At 34.9% G+C, this 18,553-nt stretch overlaps 1 protein-coding gene across 1 annotated transcript in view; it reads left to right on the forward strand.

Moving 5' to 3' along the window:
- COG6 (component of oligomeric golgi complex 6) overlaps nt 1-12,947 on the forward strand; it is a 92,004-nt gene extending 79,057 nt beyond the window's left edge. The window contains exon 19 of the mRNA XM_055317314.1: nt 11,338-12,947. Coding sequence (XP_055173289.1) covers nt 11,338-11,485 — 148 coding nt within the window. The 3' untranslated portion in view covers nt 11,486-12,947. The remainder of the gene's footprint in view (nt 1-11,337) is intronic.
- Nucleotides 12,948-18,553: the final 5,606 nt, after the last annotated feature.

Consider the following 18,553-nt stretch of genomic DNA (forward strand, 5'->3'; position numbering starts at 1 on the left):
ATCTTTCTCTATTATGTATATTAGGAAAATAATATAATACTATAAAAAATAATGCCTTTAGAGGAAATTTTTTTTAAAGAAGTAGAATAATTTTTCTTTTCCTCTTTTTCTTTTTTTTAACTGCCTCCTTTTAAGCCACTTGTATTTACTGTCAGGAACACCTGTATCAATAAAAATAAAATAAGTTTTGGGGGAAAGAACAACTACTGGAAAACTGTGAGAGGAAAAGTAAATGATTGCACAATGCTTTAGAGACTTCAGAAAGTCCAAGCCTTAAAAGCAGGTTAATTTTGTCCTACATTAAAGGCTACTTTAGCAGGTTAATTTTGTCCTACATTAAAGGCTACTTTAGACTCCAAGAAGCTTAAAAACAAACTCTAAAAGATATTGGCAATCTTTAACTAAACTAAATGCCTTCCAGAACAAAACTTAGCAACCTTAAGATTGACAACAAACATAGACAATCAACAGTGTAGCATTTATAATGCAATAAAAAATTACTTAGGTAAAGTAGTAGGAATATATGAACCAAAACTAGGAAAAAAAATCTGTCAGTAGAAATAAGCTGACAAATGACAATTTATAGAACTAGCAGGTAAGGACTTTTAAGACTGCTATTTACAGTGTGTTCAGGGACTTAAAGGAAAACATTATTATACTGAGAGAAAAAATGGGGAATTTTACAAAATGAGAATTCTGTACCTAAAAAGTATAATATCTAAATGAATATTGAGTGGGTGTAACTATCAGCTGAACCCCTAGAGAGAAAGATCAGTCGACTTGAAAAGAGCACAGTAGAAACTATCCAAACTGAAACACAGATAGAAAAAAATAAAAGACTAGAAAAAGATGGGGGGGGGTGTCTTAGTGAATTGTGACATAATATTAAGCACTCTAAAGTAGGTATAATTGGAGTGTCATTTTGAAATTGAGTCAGAAAAACTTTAAGAAATAAAACAACTTTTTCCAAATGTGACAGAAGACATGAACCCACTGATCCAAGAAGTTAAAAAAAAAAAAAACTCAACAGAGAAAATTGTACTAAGGTATGCAATAATTGAATTATTGAAAACCAGTGATAAAGAGAGAAATCTTGAAAGCAGCCAGAGGGAAAAAGACATTATTTATAGGGACTAATGATAAGTTTATTACTGACTTTTTTTTTTAGAGTCAGTGCAAACCAGAAGACAATAGAAAATCATCTTTAAATGTCTACTTTCATAGTGTATTTATCAAAAGTATCTTTCAGACTGGAAAAGCAATAAATACATTTTGAGATAAATGAAAGTAGAGAGGCTTTATCACTAGTATACTGCACTGTAAGAAATGATAAAAGAAGTCCTTCAGGCTAAATGAAAACAATATGAGAAGAAAATTCAGATCAACACAGAGGAGTAATGAGCCCAGGAAATGCTAAATATAAAAGATAGTTGACCATTTAAAACAAAAACGCTAATAGTGAATTGTGGAATTTTTAACACATAGAAATTAAATTTATGACAACAAATGCACAAAAGATGGAGTGGGAGGAAAGTAGAAATGTACATTTATGATGTTATAAGGTAATTATATAATATATTTTGAAGGTACATTTTGAACCTTGCAGCAGGCTCTCGAATAAAAATTATCTAACATGCCAATAGATAAAATAGAATGCTAAAAAACAATTATATCAAAACAAAGCAGAAAAGGAAAAAGAACAGAAGGGACAAATATAAAACAAATAGAATGACAGCCTTAAATTCTGCCTTATAAGTAACTATATTAAATATAAAAGGTTTACACACTCCAGTTAAAAGGCAGAGCTTCTTAGATTAGATGAAAAAGCATGGCCCAAATCTTAAAATAATTTGTTCTAACTCTCTGAAGAAAGTCCATGGTATTTTGATAGGGATTGCATTAAACATGTAAATTGCCCTGGGTAACATTGACATTTTCACAGTATTAATTCTTCCAATCCATGAGCATGGAATATTTTTCCATCTCTTTGTGTCTTCCTCAATTTCTTTCAGAAGTGTTCTATAGTTTTTAGGGTATAGATCCTTGACCTCTTTGGTTAGGTTTATTCCTAGGTATCTTATGCTTTTGGGTGCAATTGTAAATGGGATTGACTCCTTAATTTCTCTTTCTTCAGTCTCATTGTTAGTGTATAGAAATGCCATTGATTTCTGGGCATTGATTTTGTATCCTGCCATGCTGCCAAATTGCTGTATGAGTTCTAGCAATCTTGGGGTGGAGTCTTTTGGGTTTTCTAGGTAGAGTATCATGTCATCAGAGAAGAGGGAGAGTTTGACTTCTTCTTTGCCAATTTGAATGCCTTTAATGTCTTTTTGTTGTCGATTGCTGAGGCTAGGATTTCCATTACTGTGTTGAATAGCAGTGGTGAGAGTGGACATTCCTGTCTTGTTCCTGATCTTAGGGGAAAGGCTCCCAGTGCTTCCCCATTGAGAATGATATTTGCTGTGGGCTTTTCGTAGATGGCTTTTAAGATGTCGAGGAAAGTTCCCTCTATCCCTACACTCTGAAGAGTTTTGATCAGGAATGGATGCTGTATTTTGTCAAATGCTTTCTCTGCATCTAATGAGAGGATCATATGGTTCTTGGTTTTTCTCTTGCTGATATGATGAATCACATTGATTGTTTTACGGGTGTTGAACCAGCCTTGTGTCCCGGGAATAAATCCTACTTGGTCATGGAGAACAAATTATTTTAAGATTTGTGTGGAATCAGAAAAGACCTCGAATAGCCAGGGGAATTTTAAAAAAGAAAACCATAGCTGGGGGCATCACAATGCCAGATTTCAGGTTGTACTACAAAGCTGTGGTCATCAAGACAGTGTGGTACTGGCACAAAAACAGACACATAGATCAATGGAACAGAAGAGAGAACCCAGAAGTGGACCCTGAACTTTATGGTCAACTAATATTCGATAAAGGAGGAAAGACTATCCACTGGAAGAAAGACAGTCTCTTCAGTAGATGGTGCTGGGAAAATTAGACATCCACATGCAGAAGAATGAAACTAGACCACTCTCTTGCACCATACACAAAGATAAACTCAAAATGGATGAAAGATCTAAATGTGAGACAAGATTCCATCAAAATCCTAGAGGAGAACACAGGCAACACCCTTTTTGAACTTGGCCACAGTAACTTCTTGCAAGATACATCCACGAAGGCAAAAGAAACAAAAGCAAAAATGAACTATTGGGACTTCATCAAGATAAGAAGCTTTTGCATAGCAAAGGATACAGTCAACAAAACTAAAAGACAACCTACAGAATGGGAGAAGATATTTGCAAATGAGATATCAGATAAAGGGCTAGTTTCCAAGATCTATAAGGAACTTCTTAAACTCAACAGCAAAGAAACAAACTATCCAATCATGAAATGGGCAAAAGACATGAACAGAAATCTCACAGAGGAAGACACAGACATGGCCAACAAGCACATGAGAAAATGCTCCGCATCACTTGCCATCAGGGAAATACAAATCAAAACCACAATGAGATCCCACCTCACACCAGTGAGAATGGGGAAAATTAACAAGGCAGAAAACCACAAATGTTGGAGAGGATGCGGAGAAAAGGGAACCCTCTTACACTGTTGGTGGGAATGTGAAATGGTGCAGCCACTCTGGAAAACTGTGTGGAGGTTCCTCAAAGAGTTAAAAATAGACCTGCCCTATGACCCAGCAATTGCAGTGCTGGGGATTTACCCCAAAGATACAGATGCAATGAAACGCCGGGACACCTTCACCCCAATGTTTCTAGCAGCTATGTCCACAATAGCCAAACTGTGGAAGGAGCCTCAGTGTCCATCGAAAGATGAATGGATAAAGAAGATATGGTTTATGTATACAATGAAATATTACTCAGCCATTAGAAATGACAAATATCCACCATTTGGTTCGATGTGGATGGTTCTGGAGGGTATTATGCTGAGTGAAATAAGTCAATCAGAAAAGGACAAACATTTTATGGTTTCATTCGTTTGGGGAATATAAATAATAGTGAAAGGGAATAGAAAGGAAGGAGAAGAAATGGGTAGGAAATATCAGAAAGGGAGACAGTACATGGAAGACTCCTAACTCTGGGAAACGAGCTAGGGTTGGTGGAAGGGGAGGAGGGCGGGGGGTGGGGGTAACTGTGTGGCGGCACTGAGGGGGGCACTTGACAGGATGAGAACTGGGTGGTGTTCTGTATGTTGGCAAATTGAACACCAATAAAAAATAAATTTATTATTAAAAAAAAGCATGACCCAACTGTCTGCTACCTATAAGAAATCTAATTTAAATATAAGGATACAAATAATTTAAACACAAAAGGATGGTAACAGCTATACTATGCAAATACTAATCATAATAAAGCTAAAGTAGCTGTATTAATATCAGAAAAATTAGACCGCAGGACAGATACCAAAGATAAGCAGGGTCATTTACAATAATAATAGAATCAGTTCATGAAGAAGATATAATTATGTGCCTCTAATTGCAGAGCTTCAAAAAACAAGCCGTATAAGCTCAAAGAATTGAGTAAGAATAGATACACTGACAGTTATAGGTAGATATTTCGAAACTGGTATCTTAGAAATTGATAAAAAGTAGACAAAAATATAGTACAGTGTAAAAGAACTGAAAAATGCCACCAATCAGCTCAACCTAATAGAGACTATCACACACAACTATAGAAGGTAGCATTCTTTTCAAGTGTGTATAAGACGTTCACCAGGGGTACCTGAGTGGCTGTCAGTTAACATTGGGCTCCTTAATCAGTGGAGAATCTGCTTGTCTCTCCCTGCTCATGCTCTCTCTCCGTACCTCTCACACTCTTGTGTCTGTGCTCTCTCTCAAATAAATAAAGTCTTTAAAAAGTAAAAATTAGAAAAAAATAAAACATTCACCAAGCTAATGTAAGAATGAGCAAAAAAGAACTGAAAAAGTATAATCCACTAGTAAATATTCCCATCTATAAACATGGTATGCTTATTCATATCTTTTAGAATTTTCAATAAAGTTTTTCTAATTTCCATATGTAATCTTTGTATATTATTGGGTTTATTCCTAGGAAATAATTCTGTGACTATTATAAGATCTTTTTTTTTTAATATATATATTTTTTTAAATTTTTATTTATTTATGATAGTCACACACAGAGAGAGAGAGAGGCAGAGACACAGGCAGAGGGAGAAGCAGGCTCCATGCACCGGGAGCTCGACGTGGGATTCGATCCCAGGTCTCCAGGACCGCGCCCTGGGCCAAAGGCAGGCGCCAAACCGCTGCGCCACCCAGGGATCCCCTATTATAAGATCTTTTATTTTCCATTATGTGTTTTAATTAGATATTGCTGGCACATAGGAAACATACTATATTTTATATGATAATTTTGAATCTGGCCAGCTAACTGGCCAACTAAACTCTATTTTAGTTCTATTAGCTTATCAGTTGTTTAGTTTTTGGTAAAGACATAGAAGAATATTGAGTTTCATTAATTTTTTTTCAGTATTTATAACTAAACTCATATTGGTTAAGAGCTCCAAGGTAAATAGTAGATGTAATAGTGAATGTGTATATCTTATTTTGAACTTCAATGAAAATGTTTCTGATGTTTCATCATTAAGTGTGATGTTTGCTGTAGATTTTCATTGTTCCAACATAGTCACATGGTATTCTTCTCAGACTGGCTATGTGATAGAGTTTATCTAGTAAATTCAATATGCCTTCATTCAGAATTCCCATGGAGCCACTTCATTAAATGTTTACCTAGAAAAAAGTATGGGAGAGGAAACTAGTTACTTTTGAACATCTTCGCAGTTACCACTGTGGTCCAAGGTAGTATCTTCTGTGCTTATATTATCACATTAGCTTCTGAGCTATCCTATTTGCACTCTTGTCCGCTCCAACCCCTATGTAATCAATGTGAACACCTCAGCAAGATTGATCCTTTAACTTCACTTAGTCCTCCTAATGAGTCCATGAATTAGGATTTCTTCTTTATAGAAGAGGACATTATTAGAAAGGTTAAATAATTGAACCAAGGGCAAGCAGTTAGTAAGAAGCAAAGCCAAGATTTGAATCCAGTATTTCTGATTCCAAAATCTGTTCTCTTTAACACTGATCTGTACTGTGTTTTTTATATTAGTCCCTCTATGTTGAGATTATTTTATTATTTTTAAAAGAAGCTCAAAAACGTTTGCATGATAGGTAACATTTATGTGAGATATGTGCGCTTGGTGTTACGTAAAATATACCTCTCAAAAAAATATACTCTCTTTTAAAGATTTTATTTTTTAAAATAATCTCTATACCCATTGTGGGGCTCGACCTCAGAATCCCAAGACCAAGAGTTGCACACTCTTCCAACCAGGCACCCCTAAAATATACTTTAATTTTACAGTGAATGATAGAAAACTGACCTGGGATGAAAATTGATTTGACCCATTGTTACATCTTTGATGTTTGTATTACATTAAAAGAAAAATCAAGGGGCACTTGGGTGTCTCGGTTGAGCATCTGCCTTCAGTTTAAGTCATGATCCCAGGGTCCTTGGATGGAGTCCCGCATCAGGCTCCCCAGAGGGAGCCTTCCTCTCTCTCTGCCTATGTCTCTGCCTTTTTCTCTGTGTCTCTCATGAATAAGTAAAATTTAAAAAAAAAGAAAAAAAATTCTTTAACCAATCTATTATTTATAAATATATTATCATCTTTTCTTTTTAATTTTTCAGGCTTAAACTGTTAATGCCTTCTTTTCTCCTATGATGCATTTGATTGCACTGTTAACTGTGGTTCTGTAATAAAGCCCAATTTTAGTGATCACAGAGCCTGAATGTTGAAATAAGCTATTTTTAGAAATGCTAGGTTTATGGTAATAATGAAAATTGTGTCATGTTGTTATGGCAACCAAAATCCTAAAGTACTGATTAATGACAAGCTCACTGATTCTGGAAGTAAGTTCATTTCTTATCACAGCTAAATGCTTTCAATAATTATTTTAAATGTTTTGTGAACATGTTTTAAATGGATGAAATTTCCATTTAGTTATATATTAGTCTTTATTGGTATTTTTGAGATTCATAATACCAAATTGTTTATAACTGGACAAATTGAATTTCTTAATACATGGTATTCTGATTCATAAGAAAAATATTGCCCTTCTGTACAATTTTATAACATCCTCATCTTCTTCTCCTTCATTTTTTTCCTTTTTTCCAGTAATTAACTACATGATTATTATCTTTGATATATGATACACTGATGGATAGCAAACTGCTTTTAGATAAAAGAAAGACTTTTTGAAACTTGAAAATAAGGCAGATTGGGTCTGGAAGAGCAGTATGTCCTTTCCGTGTCACACTGAAGCATTGTTAACAGACCCTTCAAGAATTATTTAATTATTTGGGGGGATGTATCATTTCGATGCTCTGCTGTTAATTAAATGCCCCGTGCTTCCTCATGTCCTGTGTAATTTTTTTTTTTTTTTTGCTCAGTGGAACATTAACCCATTTTGTGTTTAATCTCTTTTATTCTAACCTGCCTTTCCAAATGCCTGTAAATGACCAGTTCCTCAAAATGTTCTGTGAACCAGCTTTAGCATCTTAATAGTTTCCTCATTAATGAGTTATTAAAATTTTGACATTCTCTTATTCTTCATTTGTATGAATCATGTTTTTATTTTTTAAAGGTCCGTTTAACTATGAGGATTATTAAACTGTCCAAAGGCCAATAGAGCACCACCTAATAAATTACTACCTATGAAATTTTCATGGTAGTAAAGAGACCAAGAAAGTTAGTGATCTAACTTTATAGATGATCATAGCTTACATTCAAATACATTTTTTTCCCTTTCAGCCCTTTTTACATATCCTTTGGTCATGTGAAAAGCAGGACTGAACTTTAAATTTAACCTACAGAAATCATTCTAAGCAATGTCTACAATAGCCAAACTATGGAAAGAGCCCAGATGTCCATCAACAGATGAATGGATTAGGAAGATGTGATACACACACACACACACACAAAATTCAATATTACTCAGCCATCAAAAAATTGAAATCTTCCCATTTGCAATGACGTGAGTGGAACTAGACGGTATTATGCTAAGGAAATAAGTCCATTAGAGAAAGACCATTATCATATGATCTCGCTTACATGTAGAATTTAAGAAACAAAACAGAGGATCATTGGGGGAGGGAGGGGAAAAAATAATACAAAATCAGAGATGGAGACAAACCATAAGAGACTTTATAGGAAACAAACTGAGGGTTCCTGGAGGGGAGGTAAGTGAGGGGTAGGGGTAACTGAGTGATGGACATTAAGGAGGGCATGTGATGTGATGAGCATGGGGTGTTATATGCAACTGATGAATTACTGACCTCTACCTCTGAAACTAATAATACATTATATGTTAATTAATTGAATTCAAAATAAAAAAAATAGTTCTAAAAGTACTCTTTATCCACGAGCTATGGACTTGACTGTGATCAGAATACAGTGTGTAGATCTGAGGTGGATGCCCATGCTAGCACCAGTGCTCAGCATATACCACTGAAAAAAATACTGCTTTTTTTCCTGCCTATACACAAGGTAATCAGGGGATAAGCACATTTGAAGTTTTCAGAAGCACATGACTGATAGGATTTGTTGGTGATTTTGTATTTTGTTACAGAATACCTGAAACTTCTGTTTTGAACATTGGTTATTTGTCACTATGATTCATCATTATTTGAGACTCTATCTCTCTTTTTTTAAAGATTTATTTATTTATCTATCTATCTATCTATTTATTTATTTATTTATTTATTTATTTATTTATGAAAGAGAGAGAGAGAGAGAGGCAGAGACACAGGAGGAGGAAGAAGCAGGCTCCATGCTGGGAGCCCGACGTGGGACTCGATCCCGGGACTCCAGGATTGCGCCCTGGGCCAAAGGCAGGCGCTAAACCGCTAAGCCCCCCAGGGATCCCCGAGACAATATTTCTTAAGTGATATTAGTGAATAATTTGGGCCAAGACACCAGGAAGGCAGGCAGGCAGACAGATAAATATACAGACACATGCATATATTTTTTAAGTTAAAGATATATACTAATTGGATAGTAATTAGCACTACAAATAAAAAGAGGGGATAGTAAAATGGCAAGAAAGTAAAATTTTCTTGTCTGCAGGCAGACAGATAAATATACAGACACATGCATATATTTTTTAAGTTAAAGATATATACTAATTGGATAGTAATTAGCACTACAAATAAAAAGAGGGGATAGTAAAATGGCAAGAAAGTAAAATTTTCCTCATCTCAGATTGTATGTAAAAGTAAAAATAATTATATACAAATAACTGATATGCTTATTATAAATCATTATTTGAGGAACCCAATAACATGTATGTATGTATGTGTATATGTGACATGTGCATACATATGTATGTATATAGATAGGCACATAGAGGTTTCTTTAAAAAAATAACAGGTTATTAACATGTATGTATGTATGTGTATATGTGACATATGCATACATATGTATGTATATAGATAGGCACATAGAGGTTTCTTTAAAAAAAATAACAGGTTATTAAAATGCTCTTAATATTCAATGGAATAATTTAAGAGCTAAAAGTAACTTGTAAATATTATCAAGCTCAATGTTTTGCCTTACAGTAGTGAAATTAGTCTTAGAAAGGCTAAATTACTTGTTCAAGGCAACAGTAATAAGTGGCAGAGCTTCAACTAGAGTCAAGGTCTTCTGACAGTAATCTTCATCACTGTTCCGTTTCATCTCTATAATAGTTCACTAGAAAAAAGTTGTTGAATATGAATGTGTAGACCTATACCTGGCTTTGGAGATGGTCATGAACTCTTATATTTGTTCAGAAATGGGGAAAATCATTATCAGTTACAGTTCCTGCTCTTATAGTTTGGATTTGACTCCAATTCACTTTGGAGAATTTCACTTTCCATTGCCTTTCTACATTTACCAGTTACTCTGGATTTTTAAAAATTATATTTAATATTCATTATTGTACTATATTCTGATTTTAAACTTCTCGTGATAGGGAATAGCCTTGTCTCTTTGTGTTTTGTTATGTAGTAGATATAAAACACTATGTTCCTTCTACCCACTGTCAGCTTGAAAGCTTTAGCAATTTTTTAGAATTGTCAAGTTGTTTCATCTTACCAAGAGTTTGAGACCTTAACCAGAACAGGGTGTTGATGATCCAAGATCATAAATCTATTTTCCTCCTCATTCCATCCAATTAATTTTATTCTTTCTTAGCACAGGTATATATTTCCACAGATAGTCTTCCAAGCATCATTTTGGTCATAGACATTCCAAAATGGAATAATTATTTTCAGCTCTAAGGATCAGAGAATGAGAGAGTACGTTTTTACTGAGAATTAAGGACATTTGAAGGTGAGAGAGAGAGAGAGACAAGCATCCTAGGCAAATGGAGGAATAGTGCAGAGGAATTCAGGTCAATAAGAAAGGGCAGAGAGAACAGTCAGGAGTTGTGTCAGACCTCAGGATTAGAGTTGTGATATGGAGGGTATTAAAGGATTCTAAATGACAGGATGAGGGATTTTGGCTTCTCTGAAACCAGAGAAACTCCTTGAAGGAAGGGCCTGGGTGAGGGAGAGACAAGATAATAGGTATGCTTTAGAAACAATCTAACAGCAGTGCTTATGATAGATTGATGCAGAAGAGACTAGAAGAGGGAAGACCAGATGGGAGCTTTTTCTATACTCCATACAAGAATTCATTAGGGTCTAAACTGAGGTGATGCAACATGGTTATATTGCTTTATTTTTGTTTTCTCCATTGCAGATTTATAATGATGTTTCTGCTGCATTGTGAGCTGTAGACATTTGTGAGCTAGTTTAGCTTATAAACAGAAATGTGCCCTGGGTTATACCTAAACTATAATAAATTAAATTTTTTTCATCATTTGGACTTGAGAATAAAATTTAAAATTTATTCCTTAGATTTTTCAACAATTCATTCTACATTTAACATGTCATCAGTCATGTTTGCAAAATCAGTACATTGATGGTAGGTCACAATTTTTGTTTCTTGTCTAGTAATCCTTCAGATTACTAGAACATAACACAGTCCTTCAGAATACTGGGAACATAACACAGTCCCTGCCCTTCTGCAACAATAAACAAATAATGAATATAAAAAGTATGTTTGATCCCCAAACCAAAGTTACTTTTGTAGTTGTACAATGATTTCTTTATAGTATGTATGTGGTAATTATGAAAATGAAATGTATTGATTCAAATATGAAGCTTCTTCTTAGTATTTCATCTTTAGATTGTGTTTTCACATACTGTTTTTTTATCAATAGAGAGCAAATCATAAAACAGTCTACAGAATTAGTCTGCAGAGCCTATGGTGAAGTGTATGCAGCTGTGATGAATCCAGTGAATGAATACAAAGATCCAGAGAGCATCCTACACCGATCGCCTCAGCAAGTGCAGACACTCCTCTCCTGATAATCTTACTTGAATGTGTGAGCAAAACATTGCATCCCTAAGACTCTAAAGGTTTTCTTGTTCTTTAGTCTCTTAATCTTCCCTTTGAAATGTGATGGTTACGATTTTGTTTGTATCATAACATTGTAGGTCCAATAATTCTTTTCTTTGATCACAATAACATGGAAGTAAGTAATATAATTTCAACCTGAGTTAGTGTTGCTCTGTATCTGCTCCTTATGTAAAGATGGTCTGTTCTCTGTGAGCTGCCTCCCCAGCTCTGCAGTTTTCTGGAATATAAATGTATGGGAAAAAGTAGTATGAGAGATTTGATTGATTTTTTTTTCTTTACAGCATTAGTTCCAAATTAATCATACATAAAAAAATTTGTCTAAACTTAAGAATTAGTACAAAGATGTGGCATAATGTCCCTTTTACCTAAAGATTAAGTTGCTTTCTTATTAATGTGGGTAGACATATTTAAAATGAGCAGAAATATACACTTAGCAAAAAAGTGGGAAAAAAGAAGTAATTTAAACAGGGTGGATTTCACTCTGTATACTCTGGACTGAATTCAAGGTGAAGTTCAGCACTTCAAAAGGATTTTAGGTATGTAGGCACCCTGTGCTGCAACCTGTGCTGTGTTTAATGATAACTACATGTTATATAGTATGAATTCTAAATCTAACCAACTACAAATTTTACCTGGTGTTCAAACCAGAGAAATAATGATCTACTTTAACACCATAGGAAAAAATACTGAGTAGCAATTGCTCATTGACAGTGTATCTGTCTCCCTGGTGACCCCTCACAAAGAATGATTTGGACTCTGACTTTCAACCTCTACGTGTAAGATTCAGAATCACTGTGTTGTTAAAAAAAAAATTAGGTCTCAGTGTGTTTAATGTGACTTCACTTTGTTGGTAAGATTTGAAGAATGACTTTTATTAACAAAATATCTTAGTTTCTGGTAAAACTGTAAAAAGAGGTGAGTCCCTAAATTACAAATGAGAAAACTGAGGCATAAGGAAAAAATGGACAAGGCTAAACTATTTTGCAAAGTAGTAATATAAAACTAATATTTATATAACATAATGTATAACACATTAGTATTTACAGAACATGACCTATTCATCTATCTGAAATTTATAATTGTTTATATTAATATTCTTTTGGAGTAAGAGCAGTTATTTATCGCCTCTTTTGGTGTAATTCTGTGCTTTTAGTCTTTTTCCTTCATGAGTATGTGTGATATATATAAAAGATAGAAAATAAAGTATGGTATAAATCAAGAGCTTAGGGACGCCTGGGTGGCTCAGCGGTTGAGCATCTGCCTTCGGCTCAGGGCGTGATCCCGGAGTTCCGGGATCGAGTCCCACATGGGGCTCCCTGCAGGAGCCTGCCTCTCCCTCTGTTGTGTCTCTGCCTCTCTCTCTGTGTGTCTCTCATGAATAAATAAATAAAATCTTTTAAAAAAAATCAAGAGCTTAAAGTTTATATAATTTGTTTCTATAATGAAAGAAAAAGATTGCTACCTTACCATTAGTGAATCCCTTTGTGTCTTAGGGAAAAGGTGTATTTGGCTATTTACATAGTTTTCTTAAAATATTAAAACTATTTCTAGAACAGTGGTAATTGCAGGGTATTTTTATACATCTCACCAGTGTGTTTTTGAAGTACAATATAGGACCAAATTGAGATAACCAGTGGAAGATTGATGAGCAGAATGTGGTATCAATATTATCTTGAGTACTAAGTCAAAATAAAAGATTTTAAATGCTAATTCATGAACACAACACTTATATTTGCTATATACTTGCTGGTTTGCATTTTGAGCTTTTTAATGTGGCATAAGTATAACCTTAGAGAATAACATGTCAGCCTTTTCTTAGAGAAAGATATTTTCCTCACAGAAACCTCTGGTTGAATTCCTCAGTTTCTTTCTTTGAACTTGAACTAGAACAGGTAAATATTACCTGAGAAAAATCACATAAATGGACTGAGTGACTTTTTTTAAATTCATGATCACAGTCTTCAAGTGGCACTCAGTTTCTGCTCTCTTTGCTAAACTCACCTCTCCACTTCTCAAGATAACCTTTCTGCCCCCACTCTTAGTTAATGACCCTCATAATTCATGGAGAAAATCGAAGCTGCTAGATTAATAATCTCCCTTACTTTTCTACCTTCAAATACTGCACTCATCTTTTCTGCCTTTCCTCCTTTTGCACTGGAGACAATGTCCCTCCTCCTATTCTCTAGATTCCATTCTCTCACCTTCTCAGAGACTTTTCTCTCTGAGTTATCTCTTCATTTTGCTTCAACAACTTGTGACCTTTCTATAAGATTATTCTCAGCATACACGGTGCTCTAGTGTTGATAATGTTTTTAAAAAAACTCTCCACCTTCCAGATTCCAACACCTCCCCTTTCAGCTTCTTTTTGTGGTTGTTGACGCATGCTCTCGTGTACTTCCATTGCCATTGTCTTTAAAATATTCCAGTGCAGCTTCAGCCTCTCACCACTACAGCAAGCCTAATGAGATCTTCCTAATGTTTTATGTTGGCAAATCCAATGGATTCTTCACTACCCTTATTTGAAATACTGTTTTTTCCCCCAGGCTTTAATAGCACAACTTTCTGCTAATTTTCCTTTTGCTTCACTGGCCAAACCCATTTTTGACCTCCTTCTCAGGTTCTTTTGCCTCTTATGTATAACTTCTAAAAGAGCACAATTTAGGATTTGATCCTGAGATGTCTTTTTTCCCTCCCCTTAGGATTCATTACCTCAGCATAGCCTAGCGTTCCTGACTGCCATTAGTTCACATGTCCTCAGATATATCCATATAATGGAATATTCTACAGTAGTTAAAAATGAATGATTTTCAAATATATAATATTTAAGAAAAAAGAAAGCTATATAGAAAATGTAATGAGTCCATTTATAGAATTTTTTATAAAAAGTAAAAAAATTGTACATTGTACATCATGAGTACAGACATGGTAAAGCTATGAGGAAGGTATAGGAAATGATTAATACAGAATTCAAGATTATCTCTGGGGAGGGAAACATAGGATCTGTTGAGTTACTAATGAATGCTCTCTTACACTGGATTGTTGGTATATGAATGTTGATTTTTTTAATTCTCTAAAATTTACATATATGTTACATGAATCTTACCTGTATATTTTATAATTAAAAAATATTTTTTAGGGGCAGCCCCGGTGGTGCAGCGGTTTAGCGCCGCCTGCAGCCCAGGGCGTGATCTGGAGACCCTGGATCGAGTCCCACGTCAGGCTCTCTGCATGGAGCCTGCTTCTCCCTCTGCCTTTGTCTCTGCCTCTCTCTCTCTCTCTCTCTCTCTCTCTCTGCATCTCTATGAATAAATAAATAAAATCTTTAAAAAAATATTTTTTAAAAATATGCTTAGCTGAGACCTAGGGTAAACTTAGAACTCAATATATGTTAGCTAGTTTTTTTAAATTACTCTTATTAAACACATTTATTAAGTACCTCCTAGAAGCCAGGCTCTGCGATAAGCACCATGGTTTTAAAAGACCACTGAAATGTGCATCTGTCATTGAGGAGTTCCCTCTCTTTCACAGAGATGGTCACATGTATATAAGTAAACATAATGCAGTTTCTTAGGGGGTTTGTTGATATAGGCAAGCAGGAAGAATGAACTTAGAACATTCTCTATAACAGCCACATGTAGGTATTTGACGTTACAGAGGCTGATAGCACAGAAAAGAAAGTTTTAAAACACAAGTGTACATTTTTCATTCTGACACAATCATAGTGACATTAATTAGCTATTTAGTTAAGATATAAAATTGTATTATAAGATGACATCAGTAAAAATGGTAGATTAAGGAATTCCAAAATTATGCCTCTCCATAAAAGCAACAATAAAACTGGCCCCCAAGAACTGTCAACGTCAGCTTTTTTAGAATTCAAGAAACCAGATAACAGCAAGTCGGGTTTATACTTACAAAAAAAAAAAAAAAAAGTTGGATCTTCATTAGTAGAACAGCATGTTTTGTGGTTTTTTAACTTAAGCTAGCCCTGTACCTTGTCCCCAAGTTCAGCAGTAGCCTTAAATTAATATCCCACATTTCTGGTACTGGAGAGAGCAGAATGGATCTTTTTCATGAAAATTGTCCTTATCTGTCTCCCTGCAAGATCCATGTTCTAAAAGCTTATCTTTATTTGCCAAACTTGGAACTTTCCCAGCACTAAAGTCACTACCCCAGGATGAGGGGAGTACATTTCTCTGCTCCCTGAAGCAGTGGATAACCATAGGGACAAACAATAAGCAAAACGCTTGGGAAGAAAGGTCAGCAGTGAGATATCCATAAGGACGTTAAAAAACCCTGACATATTCCTGGCAGAAAGTTATGCATTGTCTAGGACTAAGCATGCCCAGAAAATGCCAGAGAGACCCTAAGCTCTCACCTCTGGCTACATCTTGAAGGCATGCCCCAACATTAACTCAGAACATCCCAGCAAAGACTGGGAGATTCTTTTGGTTCAAGATATTTAAGGAGATCTCTGTCCAATTATTAGCCGAATATGAAGCTAATGGGCCACTTTAAGTGGTCACAACAGAGAATTGACAATTGTGTAGGATTAGTTCATAAAAATCACTAAAGCACACACAATAGCAACTACAAAAAGCATCAACAACAGCAAACTCTAAGGTGAGGGTTGAGAGAATCTGATTTCCCAGTGTCAAAATGCCCATTTTTCAAGAAAAAAGTTGGCAAGGTATCCAAACAAAGTACAACCAGTATACAGGAAAAAAAAAAAACACAAAGCAGTCCATAGAAACCGTCCCTGAGGAAGCCTAGATGTTGGACTTAATAGACAAAGACTTCCCATCAGCTGTTTTAAATATGTTCAAGGACTGAAAGTATGAGGATAGTGTCTCACCAAATAGAGAATATCCATGAAGAGATAGAAATTGCAAAAAGGATGTTTTTATAAAGTTACAAACTTATAAAAATTATAACTTAAAGTCATAATTTTATAAAAATTATAACTTAAAGTCATAATTTTATAAAAATTATAAATATCTCTTCTGGAGTTGAAAATTATAATAACTGAAATGTAAGAATCCAGTGTAGGACTTGAACAGATTTGAACAGTCAATAAAAATAATCTGTAAATTTGAAGTTAGATCAATGAAGATTATCCAATCTGAAGAGCAGAAAGAAAAAAACGATAGAGAACAGGGCCTGAGAGACCTGTAGGATATTATCAACAACATTCACACAATAAGTGTCTCAGAAGGAAAAGGGGAAAGAGGGCCAAAAGAGTATTTGAGGAAATATTTGTAGGAAATTTACAAGTTAGTTGAAAAATTTAATATATACATTTAAGAAGTTCACCAAGCCCACACAGAAAAATACACCAAGACACATCACAATCAAATTACCATAAGCCAAAGACTAAGAAGGGAACTTGAAAGCAGCAAGAGAGAAAACTCATCGTGTACATGTGATTTGCAATAAGATTATCACAGTTCTCATCAGAAACCATAGAGGCCAGAGAACATTAAGTAATATATTCAAAGTGCTGGAAGAACAACAAAACTGTTAACTTAGAATTAATTCTTTACCCGGCAAAACTGCCTGTGAAAATACACACAAAATTAAGACAATTCAGGATAAACAAAAGCTATCACACTTGCCTTTTTAAAATTTATTTATTTATTTATTTATTTATTTATTTATTTATTTATTTATTTATTTATGAAGGATGCAGAGAGGCAGAGACAGGCAGAGGGAGAAGCAGGCTCCCTGTGATCCTGACCTGAGCCAAAGGCAAATGCCCAACCACTGAGCCACCAGGTGCCCCTCACACTTGCCTTAAGGGAGTGTTAAAGGTAGTCCTTGTGACTGAGGGACGCTGGGTGGCTCAGTAGTTTAAGCATCTGCCATTGGCTCAGGTCATGATCCCAGGACTTCCAGATTCCACATCAGGCTTCTTGCTGAGCAGGGAGCCTGCTTCTCCCTCTCCCTCTGCTGCTCCCCACACTTGTGCTCTCTTTCTCAAATAATTGTAGAAAATCCTTAAAAAAAAAAAAAAAGGTTATCTTTGTGGCTGAAATGAAAGGATACTAGACAGTCACTTGAATCGACAAAGAAATAAAGAATAGCAAGGAAATAGAGGCCTTAGGCAACATTGTAAACCAGCTGGACCTAATAGACATCTACAGAACACCACCCAACAGCAGAGTATGCATTCCTCTTGAGTCTACATTCTCCAAGGCAGACTATATGTCAAGCCATAATTCAAATCTCAGTGAATTTTAAAACTGGAGGTCATACAAAGTATTTTCCCTAACTACAAAGGCACAAAATCAGAAACCAGTAACAAGAGGAAAATAAATATGGAAATTAAACAACATTCTCTTAATCAGTGGATTAAAAAGGAGATAAAGGAAATTAGAGAAAACTTTGAGATGAATGAGAGTTTGGTATAAGACAGCGTATCGATACCTATGATATTTGGCAAAAATAGTACTCAGAAAAAAATAGCCTACATTAAAGAAGACATTAACTTTACACCTTAAAAAAACTAGAAAAACGGCAAACTAAACTGAGAGCAAGAAGGAAATAATAAAGATTATGGCAGACAAAATATAGGAAAATAGTGTTGTTTCAGTGAATGGTTATGCTAGTTATTCTGTAAGGTATGTAGAGATGTGTTTGAATACATATGCAAAATTTAAAAAAATTGTTTCTTGCATGGCATGTTGAGAAGAGTGTTATTTCTGAGAATGTGCTGATCATAATGTAATGCATGCAAACAAGTGTTTAAGAAATATGTAAGATGATTCTAGGAGTGTTCTTTGCTCATCAAGTTGAGAAAAATGTTATTTCAGTTATTGGATGTTCTGACCATCCAGCATTGCATGTAAAGAAGTTTTTATAAACATATGTAAAAATAGAAGAAAAAAGAAAAATTGGATTTTTGAAAAGATTTTAGAAAGTTGACCAACTTTTGGCTAGATTGACCAAGAATAAAGAGAGAAGACTCAAATTACTAAAATCACGTATAAAAGGTAAAACATAAGGTTACTACTGAT

Source organism: Nyctereutes procyonoides, unplaced genomic scaffold (genome assembly GCF_905146905.1).
Source record: "Nyctereutes procyonoides isolate TBG_1078 unplaced genomic scaffold, NYPRO_anot_genome, whole genome shotgun sequence".
NCBI classification, from domain to species: Eukaryota; Metazoa; Chordata; class Mammalia; order Carnivora; family Canidae; genus Nyctereutes; species Nyctereutes procyonoides.